Here is a 14,567-nt window from a genome sequence, read left to right on the forward strand (position 1 = left end):
TTGTTCTCCCCTGTGTTAAAAGAGAACCACCTCATTTCTCCTGGTCTTTTTCTAGAAGCCAGATGAATAGGTATCTCTAGGGAATACTGTAAATAATGGACTTCACAAATACATTTCAACTGGTAGACATTCAAATAAGAGAGTTGATTAGGAAAATATCTCATCAGTCACAGCCGCTGAGCTTGGGGCAGGGAGGAGGGCATACTTAAAACTATTTGCTTAGCATTTCAGGTGGGGGCGGTGAGAAAACTTCAATTTCCAACATAAAAGAAAGGGGGCCACTGAGTAAGGTCCGTGCTTTACTGTGAAAGGAGAATAAGAGAGAGATAAGGCAGATTAAAAAAATTTTTTCAATAGTGTTAATATACTCTACAAAGGAATGTTTATTCAGCAACAGGACTTCAGTTTTTTAAACATTATTAAACTACTGCCATCTAGTGATGAAACTAAAAATTACCATTTGGTTGTCAATTTTGGATTCGCCCAATTCAGGGAAATTCATTAATAGGTATGTCACATATTCCTGTATGAAATATGGAACATATGAGGCGTAATGCATATCTACAAATATATTTTTGAATAATTTGGCAAGGAGTTCTTTAAAGATCAACTAAATGACATAGATGACATCAGTTCTTAGCCAGAAATAATTTATTCAAAAAATGAAAATAATACTTCATAGGGAAGAGCTAAATGCACATAAAGAATTCAATCATTGGGGCTGGGGATGTGGCTCAAGCAGTAGCGCGCTCGCCTGGCATGCGTGTGGCCCGGGTTCGATCCTTAGCACCACATACAAACAAAGATATTGTGTCCGCCGAGAACTAAATAAATATTAAAAATTCTCTCTCTCTCTCTCTCTCTCTCTCTCTCTCTCTCTCTCTCTCTCTCAAAAAGGAAAGAGAATTATAAAATTTTTTAAAAAAGAATTCAATCATCTTGTTAATAACAATTAGCAAGTTAATTTGCTAGAAAAACACTTAATATGCACTTTAAATGGAGATCCATCTTGCTTTCTAAATCTGCTAACAAGTACCAAGTGGGTAAAAAAAAAAACAACTAAAAGACCAAGGGCAGCCTTCCCACCTTAGATTTTATGTTCTAGAGTATGGGACTTACCTCTAACTTTTGCATTTAAAGAAGTAATCACGTGTTATAAAGAGCTGAAAACAAAACTTAACTCTTGTCTACACACAGAATCTTAGCTCACCTGACATGAGCCATGAGGAAGTTACACAGACACACAGCCCTGCAAAGGGAACGTGATGTTATGCCATGCCAGTCAAGCCGACACCCACTCTCAGTCTGAAGCCCAGTGTGGAAGACACTTTTCCCAGAAGATGGGAAGCAGACACCTTCCTAAAAACTGGCCAGAGAAAACACTGGGGCAGGCAGAAAGCACTCAAGCAGCAATGAGCAGCTGCAGCTATAAAGAGAGGGAGGGAACAGGAACAAGACAGAGAGACTGCTCTCAAGCTAGCTGTGGGGTCAAGAGTCAAACAAGTGCCACTGCCAGGGTTGACAAGAACACAGACACCTTAGAACACTCTGGCGGGAAACAAGACCCTCTGAAGTCAGATTTCAGAATTAGGAATTAAATAGGCAAATACCAAATAATTTCTCATGGTTACTAATAAGGGTCCTGCAAAAATAGCAGATGCTGCACCACAAACATAAGAGGATCAGTAGAGCTTGAGAAAAGAGGAAAGAAGGTTGAACCAGGCTGGAAACAGCCCCTTAGACACGGTGAGGAAATCTAGAATAAGACAGTGACATGAGTGACAAACTTTTATAATAATAAAAGCCAAATGTTACCTCTTCCCACCCCCTTCTTTCCATTTCAATTTCTCTCTCTCCACACACACTAACACAATTGTACTTATATGTCATGGTCATTTTGAATTTGGTTTCAGTCATTTTCAACAAATTATTTTTTGTATGGACAGAAATGCCCAAATAAAGAATCCACTTCTCAGGCTGGGGCTGTACCTCAGTGGTAAAGCACTTGCCTCACATGTGTGAGGCACTGGGTTCGATCCTTAGCACCACATAAAAATAAATAAAGATACTGTGTGTTCATCTACAAGTAAAAACATATTTTTTAAAAAAGAATACACAAAAAATAAAAATAAAAAAATAAAAAAGAATACACTTCTCTCCTCCCTCACACCAACTTTCTCCTTTCCTTCCCCTTATCTTTTCTCTTAACCTCTTTTATCTTCCCCTCACTCACTCTTCCCAATCCTTTTTCTTTCTCTCCCCTCCCATTTCTGTCCATCTCTTCCCCCCTTTCTTGCACTTTCCCTTCACTTTTATGTGTTGACTTTAGTTCAGTCAAAACTCTGGTTATCTAATAGAAAAAAATAAGATCACTGGTGTCTTTCAAGTTTGACTGCAGTTTGCCTTTGTAAAACATAACTTATGCACTTTTTGGATTTGAGAGTGTGTAAAATATTGTCCCTCTTTTTAGCCTATTAACTAGAACTAGTTACCTAGGCTTGCTCTATACTGTTGTATGTATTTTCTATTGCTTCTATAACCAATTGCCATTAACAAATTTACTATCTTACAGTTCAGGAGGTCAGAAATGAGTTATAGGCTAATTTAGTCTTGGGCTAAAATCTGGGAGCATCTCATCACTAGGTTACAGTCAAGCTATCACAGAGCTCTGCTACTTTCTGCAGGTTGAAAGGGTGAATCCACTTCCTTGCCTTTTCACAGCTTCTAGAGGTTGCCCAGGAAGCCCCTTCCATGGTCAAAGCTAGCAACTGTGTTGAGCCTTCTTCATGCTGCACCATCCCTGTAAATCTGCCAGACTCCTTGTTCTACTCTTAAGAACCCTGGTGACTACTCTGTCCACCCCACCCCCATTAGCCCCAGACAACCTCCCTAGTTTTAAGTCAACTGATGAGCACCTGTAATACCATTTCCAATCTCAAGTGTCCTTTGTCTTGCCATACAATGAATCCACAGGTTCTCAGGGTTGGGATGTGCATGTGTTGGGGGTATCCTTCTGTCTATAACTGTTAAGCAACAGCTGGAAGTGACATCGGGGAAGAACAGTTTCAATGTCAAGTGACTGCCACTGTCATGTGATATGATCTAATATGCTTTGGGGCTCTTAAATCAGTTAATGGTTTTTTTTGTTGTCTTTATTTTGCTTTTGTTTGCTCCCTCTGTTCCAGAATCTGAGAGAACTCCTATGGTAGGAGGGGAGAATTTATATTCAAACATAAAAGGAAGTTAATATCAAGAAAATGTCAAATTACCATCCTAACATAGGAGGGGAGGTGCACCTAGAAATTGAACTAGCCAAACTTGAACCTGTATGAACTTTGGGAATAAAAGCATCCCAACCTGCGTAGCCTGTCCTCCAAGAGACCGATCCAACTGGACCGTCAGGAACGCAGATGTCGTCAGCTCATCTCTTGTGGCATTTGCTCCTTGCCTAGAGGAATGAAAGCAAAATACACATTACATGATCATTAAACTATATTTGTATTTAAGTTTTACAACCTTCTCATGTAGATATTCCAAGAAGACACTTAAGTTATTATGAAAGATCAAGAAACCAACTGAATTAATGACATAAACTGTCAAAATTATTGTGTTTGAAAGTACTAACACCAAGCCCTGAATTGTCCTGTGTGTTTTCTAGAACTATATATGTAGACATCTTTTATTGTCACTTTAAAGGCACCCATTAAACATAGCCTTTCATTGTTAGCAATATCAATTTTCCATGAGCCCTTCTTAAGAAACACCTCTGTGAGCCAGGAGCATGAGTGGAGGGGTAGCAGCTACGCGAGGTGATGGTCCACAGTGTGGGAGCTGTTATGCACTAATTCTTCTTCACATATGTAGCTTCCCAAGTCTTCACTCCCTGCTTTTGTTAAAATAACTGCTTCACATTTTGTTTTTTATTCTGGAGAAAAAAAATCCAACCAACTAATAGACAGTATCATCCAAATTTTGTCTTCATTTGCTCTTTTTTCCCCCTTTTGAATATTTCAACCAGCAAACTTGAAAAATACCACCAAAATTTTGCTGACACTTTAACAAGTCCTCCACTAATTATCTTGAATTTCTTTTCCTGTTCCTGCCAAAACTCCATGTTCCCATACACACAGATTCACACTAACTTGCTTTATGGACCTATCGCCCAGAAGGGCAAGTATTTCTTCATAATCACAACACAATTTAGTTGCTCTTTGTTTGTTATTTTGCATTCTGTGTTCAGGGGGAAAGAAAAAAAAGAAAGAAATCTACAAATCTGTGTATTCAGAAGTACATTTAATTCCAGTTTTCACCTTTTCACTCTGCCTCCTGGACTTAATGTATTATCTCCCTGTATCAAAATTACCATGTAAGCTCGAAAGTTGTTTAATTTGAAAGTCAGTCTTCAAGAGAACTGCTTATTTTCTAAATGCCTCCATATTACCTTTATAGAAGCTTTGAAGATCCACAAACCATACAATCTTTACAAATTTAAATATTTAGCATCCATGGTTTTAGGTATTTAGCAAAGATGCTCAATATTTAGCAAAGATGCTCAAGTATGTTCAAACTTTAGATCTCAAAACATTCTCATTACATTACTGATTAGCACCTGTAATACCATTTCCAATCTCAAGTCTCCTTTGAGACTTTCCCACTCCTTCAAGTGGGGAAGAAGAAAACCAGATGACAACCTCCATCTTATCGCAAGGGCAGAAACTATTTATAATGTGTGCATTCTCATTGTCTTCTTTTCCCTTTGAATCTTTTGCAGTATGTGCCAACCTGTCCTCCTCCTGAGTTCTCTATCTTCACTTCATTTACCTTAAAAGAACCACTATCCACTTATGCTCACACAAAAATCCTGCGGGTCATCCTTGCCTCCGTCTTCTCTGTTCCCTATAACCACTCTTTCTGAGACAAACTTCTTTATTTTTTTTTAACCCCCTCCCCCAACTTTTTAAATTGGTGCATTATAGATATACATAGTGTTAGATATGGAAAATGAAAAACCCCAAGATAGTGTGGCATGGGAAAAGGGAGTTGAAAAGAAAACCATACATTGATAGCTTTAATCTTTTTCAAGATAAATCCTTTTCAGATGCTGGCCGCAGGTGGGGAGAAAGTGTCCCATCAAACCTAGAATGATAGTCTCTGGGAAGCTTTAATCTCTTTCAAAATAAATCCTCTCAAGGTGTTGGCCATAGACACCCCCACAACCCCCAAACCCAAATTCCTAAGTGGCCAAACAGACATGCTCACTCACCTCTCAGTATAACCTATATAAGCCCAAACTCCTCCTTTGGCCAGTGGCTCATTTTCCACCAGGAAAGTGGGTCCATCAGAGGCGCCTCACCCTGTTTCTGCATACCCTGTTCCTGCATGAAACTTTGTTCCTGCATAAAAAGCTGAGATGATCCATGGACTTTGCGTCTGGCCCAGTGCTAACACATACTAATGGGATTTGTTGTTACACATTCGTCCATGCACACAATAGAACAATATCATCTGGCTGGTATCACTCCCAGCACTTTCCCCCTCCCTCCCCTCTTCCTACCCCTGGGTCCCCTTCCTCCACTGATCTCCCTTTGATTTCCACAAGATACCCCCACATTTTTCTTTTCCTTTTCCTCTCTAGTCTCCACATATGAGAGAAAACACACAACTTCTAACTTCTGAGTTTGACTTATTTTGCTTAACAAATAGTATAAACATGGGTATGCATGTCCCACTGCAGCATGATGACTTTAATTTTGTAGGATAAATAAGGAGGAGGGGTACAGCTGGGTCATATGGTAGTTCCTTGCCTAGTCTTTTGAGAAACTTCCATGCTGATCTCCATAGGGGTTGTACTAAATTACAATCCCACCAACAGTGTAAAAGTGTCCATTTTCCTCCACATCCTCTCCAGCATTTATTATCATCTGTACTCTTGATGATTGCTGAAGCCAGCTTCTTAACAGCTTGCAAATTTGTCTCATTCTTTCCATCCCTGAATTCAGTCCTCATTATCACTCAGCTGTATTAGCCCAACAATTCCCACTGGCCTTCTTGCCTCTAGTCTTCCCCCATCAATCCTTTCCTTAGATGTCAACCAGAGTAATTTCTCTAAAGGGAAAATCAATCATGTCATTTCCCTGTGCAAACTCTTCGAGTGGCTCCCAGTTCTCTGAAAACAAACTTTATCCTCCATAGCACTATTTACAAAGTCATTCACAAATTGGCTCCTTCTAATTTCTCTAGTTTTACTGCCTTTGCTCTCTAAATTTGCTCCAGCCATACATCTTAGATTAGATCATACATTTCCCTGTATTTCTTGGACAATTTCCCTCTTCTCTTTTCTATCTGCCTCTATTTCTGTTCCCACTTAGCTGTAACTTTTAGGAACTTTTCACCAATCACCTTGGAGTAAACTGAGGCGTCTGACTATAGTTCCCCAAAGGTCACTCAGCTTGGTCTTATCTTACAATCCTTTACATTACATTAAAAATGCCTGTCAAGCCGGGTGTGGCAGCACATACCTGTAATCCCAGCGGCTCTGGAGGCTGAGGCAGGAGGATTGCAAGTTCAAAGCCAGCCTCAGCAAAAGCGAGTTGCTAAGCAACTCAATGAGACCCTGTCACTAAATAAAATACAAAATAGGGCTGGGGATGTGGCTCAGTGGTTGAGTGCCCCTGTGTTCAATCACCAGTAGCCGCACCTCCCAAAAATGCCTGTCAATCATCTGCTTCTCATAAAGCATAAGCTCTTCAGGGCACAGGTCATTTTTTGCTTGTTTGTTTGTTCTTTTCCATCACTGTATCTCCAGCAACTAGCCCAATGCCTTGCACATGAAGTATACAATAAGCACTTTCAAAAGATGCAAGGAGTAACTACTCCACTTAAAATTTGTAACCCCATTTAGTCTGTTTAGTTATGTTCACATAGATATTTATGTGACTGTAAATTGTTATTGTCATAATGAATTATATTTTTTTATACTTAAAATAGAATCAATGACTTGGAGGCTGAGGCAGGAGGATTCTAAGTTCAAGGCCAAACCCAGATACTTAGCAAGGCCCTAAGCAACTTAGAGAAAGCCTTGTTTCAAAATAAAAATAAAAAGGGTTGGGAGTATTGCTCAGTGATAAAGCATCCTGGGTTCAACCTTTGTTTACTCCCCTGACCAAAAAATTAAAAAAAAAAAAAAAGAAAAAAAGAGAATGAGAGAGAGCAAGAAAGAGGAACACAAGGAAAATCATGAAACAAAATGAAAGAAAAGTTAACTAGGGGAAGAAGGAAGAAGAGGGAAGAAGAGAGGGAGGAGGAGGGAGGTGGCGGCGCCCTGGAGGAGGAGCAGGAGCAGGAGGGGGATGGAGAGAAGGCTCCTGGGTGGCATGGCGCTCCTGCTCCTCCAGGCGCTGCCCAGCCCCCTGTCAGTCAGGGCTGAACCCCCGCAGGATAAGGAAGCCTGTGTGGGTACCAACAATCAAAGCTACATCTGTGACACAGGACACTGCTGTGGACAGTCTCAGTGCTGCAACTACTACTATGAACTCTGGTGGTTCTGGCTGGTGTGGACCATCATCATCATCCTGAGCTGCTGCTGTGTCTGCCACCACCGCAGAGCCAAGCACCGCCTTCAGGCCCAGCAGCGGCAACATGAAATCAACCTGATTGCCTACCGGGAAGCCCACAATTACTCAGCGCTGCCATTTTATTTCAGGTTTTTGCCAAACTATTTACTACCTCCTTATGAGGAAGTGGTGAACCGACCTCCAACTCCTCCCCCGCCGTACAGTGCCTTCCAGCTACAGCAGCAGCAGCAGCTGCCTCCTCAGTGTGGCCCTGCAGGTGGCAGCCCTCCGGGTGCTGATCCTACCAGGGGCTCCAAGGGGGCACAGAGCAGCCCCTTGTCTGTGCCCAGCAGAAGAAGCACAAGACCCCCAAGCATCGCTGATCCTGAGCCCTCTGACGTGCCAGCTGACCGAGCAGCCACCAAAGCCCCTGGAATGGAGCCCAGTGGCTGCTCAACACCATCAATGAGCAGGACTCGCCAAACTCCCAGAGCAGCAGCTCCCCCAGCTAGAGTAGGCTCTGCCTGTGCCCGGAAACTTGGCAAAGCAACCAGGGTAAGGGAGACTCACTAGAGAAGCATTAAGTGACTTTCAGAGGAAGTGGTACAGCCACTTTTTTTTCCCTTCTCCTTTCCTACTTTTTCCTACATCTCCAAGTACAGTTTGGGGTGTGGGTGCCTCTCCCTCACAAAAGCACAGTATTGTGCAGGGCTGAGAAGTTGGTTCCATGACTCATTCCTCATCCCCACCTCATCCCCTTTTTCCCCCCTTTCAAGTCATATCTCACCTACCTGCTTTGGTCAGAGAGATGTGTTTTAAAGCCCCCAAAGAAGGGGACTGGGACTGTGTCCTGCAATGATTCTTGGTGATGTAGTGGATTTATGCTCTGGTTTTAGTTTAAGAGAACTTTGTTGTGTGTCAGCTCAGCAGAAGCAACCCTTCTTAGCCCTGGTTGAAGAAGGAAGCCACAGAGGCCTAGGGATCGTCAGCTGTGGCTGCCAGTGGCTGCCTGTGTCCGCACAGCCAGAGTTGAGCTGATTCTGTGGGAGGATGAGAGCTGGTGGACAGGTTGGTGGGAGGCTTGTTGATCTCTCAAATTCCAGGTGACAAGAAAATGTACCACTGTGCATCCTGGAGGGGCCCCTTCCTTCCCAGCAGGCTCAGGTGTGGAAGAGTAGACTGCCTTTTCTTTGTTTTTTGTTTGTTTTTAAACAAACAACAAAAGCCAGCTAGAAACAAGAACCTTACCAGTGGGCTTGCAAGAATTCTCTTCTGGACAAGGGAAGTTTGTGCTTTCCCAGGTTAGCCTTCCACGAATGTGGCTGCAGTTGAGCCAGAGGGAGATGTTTGTGTGTGGGCTTGGAGTGGCTTAGCTCTGAGCAGTAGGCCCTAAATCTGGGAGTGGAGAGAAATGCAGCTTCCTGCATCTCTGCCCTTTGGTCTGTGCCCACAGGTGACCAGTGTCCTTGTCTATCCCTAGTCCTGGTCTGCAGGACTTTGTATCTCCTTGTACTCTTCTGAACAGAGGGTCTGAGGAAGCTGTGGGTCCTGGGAAAGGCAGCCCCGTAGTCTGGTTCTCACACAGTATTTTCTCTTTGATTCTGAATAAGTCTCTTGTTGTTGTGTGTTTGATTGTTTGTTTTAAACTGACCACTTGGAAGAAATCCCTTGGTTATCTGTGGTTCTCATGCTCTCTCCCTGTCCCTAGCCCATTGAGGTCGGATGACTCACTTTTCTGTAACCTATGTAAGGAGTTTTGGTGGCCCAGGTGGGAGGTGGAGGCAGCCTCCAGAAGGACCACAGGATCCTTATTACTGTCGTCTGGTTTTGGACAACCAGTTGAGCTTTGATAGGAAAACTCTGAAAGGAGAAAGCAATCAGCTGAAACTAACATTCCCCATCCATCCCTGTTCATATGAAAAGTTTGGTTCTTCTCCCACTTTTGAATGATGATATTCAGGCTAAGCATTGATGTTATAGTAAAAAAGGGAAATATATATATATATATATAAACAGACAAATCCAAGGCTGTGAGGTGAATGAGTGTCTGTTTGGATTCCACAGAACCAAAATTCATGTCGAACAAAGTGAAGTCTGTAGACGATGACTTTGAATGACCTGTAGTGTGTGTGTGTGTGTCTCTTGTGTGTGAACCCCACACCCCGTGTTCCTGTGAAGATACTTTGAATGGCAGCCATCCTGCTCACGTTAACCACACGTCTGAAGCAAACATGGCCCTCTCAAGGTAATTTATTTTATGCATTTACTGTTTACCAAACAAACATCTGACTGTGTACTCTAGTGTATTTGGCAGCATTGTCGACGGCGCCCCCCTGTGTTTGCCTGAGATACTGCGCTCAAGGTAGAGGTTCCACTCTGCTCATCACTGCAATTTGCACATTGCTCCGTGGACGCTGAGAGGCCTGTGTCCTGTCCGTGTTAATGGAAGCGTGCTCTGAACCTGTCTGCCTCCCTCCGCTACTCCTTGCCTTCGGTCTCAGCCCCCAGAGGGTGTCCACAACCACTTGGGACAGAAGGCAAAAGTGGAATTCAGACAGAAGCTTGATTGGCTCTTCAGTGACAAGCTTGGCCTTGCTGTGGCCCAGACATCAGCCTGCCCAGAATTGCCAGGAGGCTTTGGCAGACTCATGGTGCCACAGCACAGTCCTTCCTTTGCTGAGTTCAGTGGACCCAGACAGACTGGCGTGTGGCCAGAGGGGTGCCACAGCACAGCAGCCCTCAGATGCCTACCTTCCACCTTCCTTTCAAAATCACAGACAACTCACTGAAGTGTCTCCAAGGAGAACAAGTTTTACCAAAATGAATCCTTCTTCATTTAACTGATCAAATGGATGAATCTGACCCTCTAGGTTTCTTTCCCCAGCGGGGAGCTGGTCTGAGTATTGACTGTTGGCTTCACTGAAGCATCTTACCCTGAAGGCCTGAGAAGAAGCACAGTGGCCAAGCTGGGCTTAACTAGTAAGCCGCGGTTGGCCATGGCTGCTGGAGGCTTCCTGCTCAGAGAAGGAGACAGGGAACTGAAGGAATAGTCAGGGGGTCAGAGAGACTAGGTTGAGTCTGGTTTTCCAGATGAATGAGAAGGAAAGGATTGGTGGAGGGTTTGGTGCTACAGTCGGAAGATTTGCAAATGCTAACACATTCCTGTGTGAGGCACATCACCATTTGTCAGTTATTGTGAATGTGTGTATTTTAAGCAATAAGATTCAGCTGGTCAGATTTTTCTGGGCAGTCTCAGTGACGCATTTCCTGTGCTGTGATTGTTCTGAAGACAGAGTGGCTCTAACCACTGTGAGAAGCCCAAATAAAAATTCATCCCAAAAGTTAAAAAAAGAAAAAAGAAAAGTTAACTAGGAGTAATTGATTTTTTTTCCTATAAACATTGTGCTTTGCACAAACATTTCTAAATTAAAATTTTAGAAGACAAAACTGCAAATTAAGGACATAATTCTATGGGACAGCTATACTCGGAACGAGAGTGTGAGAGACCTACAGATCAAGGCTTGAACATTGTTTTGTCAGTTATAACAGTTGTGATCTTGGGTTAAGTTACTAAACCTATCTGATCCCACTTGCTTTCTTTTTTGGTAAACAAGACAATATAAGGAAATAAATAGTACCTTGCTGTACAAACATGCTGCTGGTTGTTAGTAAGATGACCTATTTAGCTCTTAACCATATAAATTCATCTTGGGCAGTATATGGAGTGACAGTGGGGTTAGGAATGTCTCTGGGTGTAGTGGTTCTCATTAATAATTGTGTACATTAGAATCTCAGGAGTGCCACCACCTGAGATTCTGATTTATTTCATGTGGGGTGAAGGCATTTAGATGTGCAAAAATTGTCCAAATTATTCCGGCATTCTGCCTGGTGTTTAGAACTACTGATAAAGGCAGTGATCATCATGTACAAATCACTTGTAGATTTCGAGGCCTCACCCTTGACTCTCTAGAGTATTTTTGCAGAATCTATTCTAATGAGTCAAAGGTGACACCTAAAAGTCCACATTTCTAAGCTCTAGCAATGCTTCTGGTTGCTAGACTATCTGTCAGTATCATCCCATCTCCTAAACTTGATGGGACTTGAGGCACTGAGCAGCAGGAATATTTGGACTTTGGGAACAGATGTGACTCTGTCATCTGGTGTGAGGGTTATTATCAGTAGAGACACGACATGCCTTAGAGACTGTCACTACTTTGTAAAGGCAAGGTAGGATCTTTGTACTTTCCACCCACACTTTTCAGTTTTGTGATCTTTTTGGAGAATTAATTTTCTTCCTGTCTTCTCAGCAGTATTATATTTTACCTGATTTTACCTAATAACAAGTTAGAGGATTTCACATTTTTTTTAAAAGAGAGAGTGAGAGGGGAGAGAGAGAGAGAGAGAGAGAGAGAGAATTTTTAATATTTATTTTTTAGTTCTCGGCGGACACAACATCTTTGTTGGTATGTGGTGCTGAGGATCGAACCCGGGCCGCACGCATGCCAGGCAAGCGCGCTACCACCTGAGCCACATCCCCAGCCCAGGATTTCACATTTTATAGGATTTGTTTCAGAATTCCTATGCTTTGAAATCACCGGGCATAGGGTAGGCATATAAATTACTTGGTTGGACATTTGTTCCTTCCTCCTTGAGCAGGGCTTCCGACTAACGTAAGTAAACCCAAGCTTCAGTTGACTCAAATCATTATGCAAAACCTTGCAGATGGGGACCACGCTCGCATATTTTCTCCAATACTATTATGAATTTCATGGAGACAAAGAACAGGGATGCATTACTTTGAGGTCTCTGGAATGTGTGATGGAATAACAAATTATTTCCCTGCACTCCCTGCCCCAGAGTATGCCTCACTGCAGTTTTCTGCAGCTCTAATCAGGTTGGGCCTCTGTGAATTTTATCAGTAAGACATGGTACCCAAAGCTGGCCACTAGAGGGTTAGCCTGCATATGAGATGAAATATTCAACCACATATCCCATAAGAGGACAGTACCATTTAGGATATCAAAACTTTTTTCCTAGACTAGACAGGATGACTTTTATCTAACTCCTTCTTCTTGGAACATCAGATACCAGTCAGAAGCACATTCAAAAGAAAATATAATATGCATGTTGTACAAATCTCTCTGGGGTAACGACAGGAGTATTCTATCCTGTACTGCATGAAATTTAATACTTTGGAGCAAAATCTAGCCCCTGTGGAACTTGAGCTCTTGTGAAAGCGGTAAACTTACCATGTGTAGATAATCTGTCCTCTGTGATAAGTGTAGAGGATAATGTAGCAGTCACCACCATAGAATTCACCATAGGCGTTTGGGTCAATTTGGACCCTACCATTGTTTTCTACACGCCAAATCTGAAAGAAATGGAATAGACATACACTATTCAAATTTTCTTGATCTAATAATGCTTTTTATAGGCTTTAAATTACTTTTAGCTTAGGTCTATTATTAAATAACTTTTAAATAATTTTTCTAACTAGTTTACAAACCAAACAAAGGAGAAAAGGTCAATCAAACTGGCAATTTGTTGACTTTTTAAGCACATCTATTTTTTTTAATTCCTTCACAGTGTTTAGCTCAGTTCTGAGTCTGTTGATTAATAAATATCTATTATTTCATCAATTAGTTAAAATAACATGACACTGTAGTAAAGCACCAAACAATATCCAGCTTAGAAATGTATCTCCTAACTTTATAAGTGAGTATTTTTCATCAGCTATGAAATATTTTTTTCTTCTCTAATGCATTAAGATATGAGACTGCTATTTTCTGAGGCAAGAGTTGGTAGACTAGGACCAAATATGAATGTTGGTTCAGGGGACCAACAGGATTCATGTTGAAACCTAATCTCCCAATGTGATGACTTTGGGAGACAGGACCTTTGGGAAGTAATTAGATCCTAAGGGTGAATCTCTCATGAATGGAAACAGCACCCTAATAAAAGGGAACCTAGAGACTCTCTAGCTCCTTCTCCATCATGCAAGGACACGCGAAAAGACAGCAGTCTATGAACCAGGAAGCAGACACCAACCAAACAGCCAATCCATCAAAACCTTAACTTTCAACTTCCCAGGCTTAAGAACTGTGAGAAATAAATGTTTACTGTTTAAGCCCCAATCTATGCTATTTCTGCTATAGCAGCCTGAAGAGATGAAGACAGATGCCAATATCATGCTTTCCATTTTTAAAAGGCACAACACAGGCATAAAACTGAAAAGATCCAACAGGGGATAAAAGTAGACAGAACCTCCTCATCTTCATCACAGATTAAAGACACTCCAAGTTGGAAAGATGAGAGTTGTAGAAACACCAATGAGTCACCAATCAGATTGCCAGATCACTGCATGTACACATGCTTGTGCACATGCGCACATCCTCCTGCCTGGGTCCAAGAAAGGAGCGGGGCAGCACCTGGATTTGAAATATGGAGATGAGCAAGTGGAGAATAACAGAGTAGTACTTTCAGAGAGAAGTGGGAAGGTGGGAAGAGAGTGGAGGAGAAGCAGCAGTGTCACCCATGAAACCCAGGAGCCTAGACAGTCACTGGATTTCACAGTCCTGAGGTGACACAGGAGGGCATCTCAGAGGTGCTGCGGTCTGAGATGGAGACTGCATCAGGGACACAGTTGGTCAAGGGCCCTGTGACCATACCACCTGTGCTAAGCACCACAAAGGATGTCTGAGCAGGAGATAATCCCAGACCCCGAAGTTAATACCCCTCCGATGATGGCCAAGATTGACACATGACCTCCTTTGTCATGGTTCTGTGTAGCTTCGATTCACATTTTATGTCTTTGAAAAGAAGGAAAATTATTCTTAAAGTTTTTGACTACATAGTTTGGTCCTAGGACTGTGGTGAAATGTTTTAACTCCTGTCCTCAAGGAACTGCTGAAAGGTCTAGGAGAAATCTGTAAGTAAATGAACAACTCTGTGATACTTAAGTGATAAATCCCGTGGAAAAGATCACTTGTAAGTTGAGCACTGAGAAAGGCTGAG

General features: G+C 42.3%; 2 protein-coding genes across 2 annotated transcripts in view; one reads left to right on the forward strand and one right to left on the reverse strand.

Moving 5' to 3' along the window:
* The window catches only part of SCIN (scinderin), an 81,892-nt gene that overhangs the window by 12,822 nt on the left and 54,503 nt on the right, over nucleotides 1-14,567 (reverse strand). Inside the window, exons 9-10 of the mRNA XM_081284722.1 lie at nucleotides 12,803-12,924; nucleotides 3,358-3,448 (exon numbers count right to left, since the gene is read on the reverse strand). Of these exons, the coding sequence (XP_081140848.1) occupies nucleotides 3,358-3,448; nucleotides 12,803-12,924 (213 nt within the window). The remainder of the gene's footprint in view (nucleotides 1-3,357; nucleotides 3,449-12,802; nucleotides 12,925-14,567) is intronic.
* On the forward strand, nucleotides 7,316-8,126 carry LOC308645258 (WW domain binding protein 1-like; the record flags this gene model as incomplete). The annotated part of the gene is made up of 1 exon (XM_081287315.1): nucleotides 7,316-8,126. Exon 1 carries the CDS (start codon nucleotides 7,350-7,352, stop codon nucleotides 8,124-8,126), a length of 777 nt encoding a protein of 258 aa, XP_081143441.1. The 5' UTR covers nucleotides 7,316-7,349.

This window comes from Spermophilus citellus, assembly GCF_964194105.1.
Source record: "Spermophilus citellus genome assembly, chromosome: 3".
Classification (NCBI taxonomy): domain Eukaryota; kingdom Metazoa; phylum Chordata; class Mammalia; order Rodentia; family Sciuridae; genus Spermophilus; species Spermophilus citellus.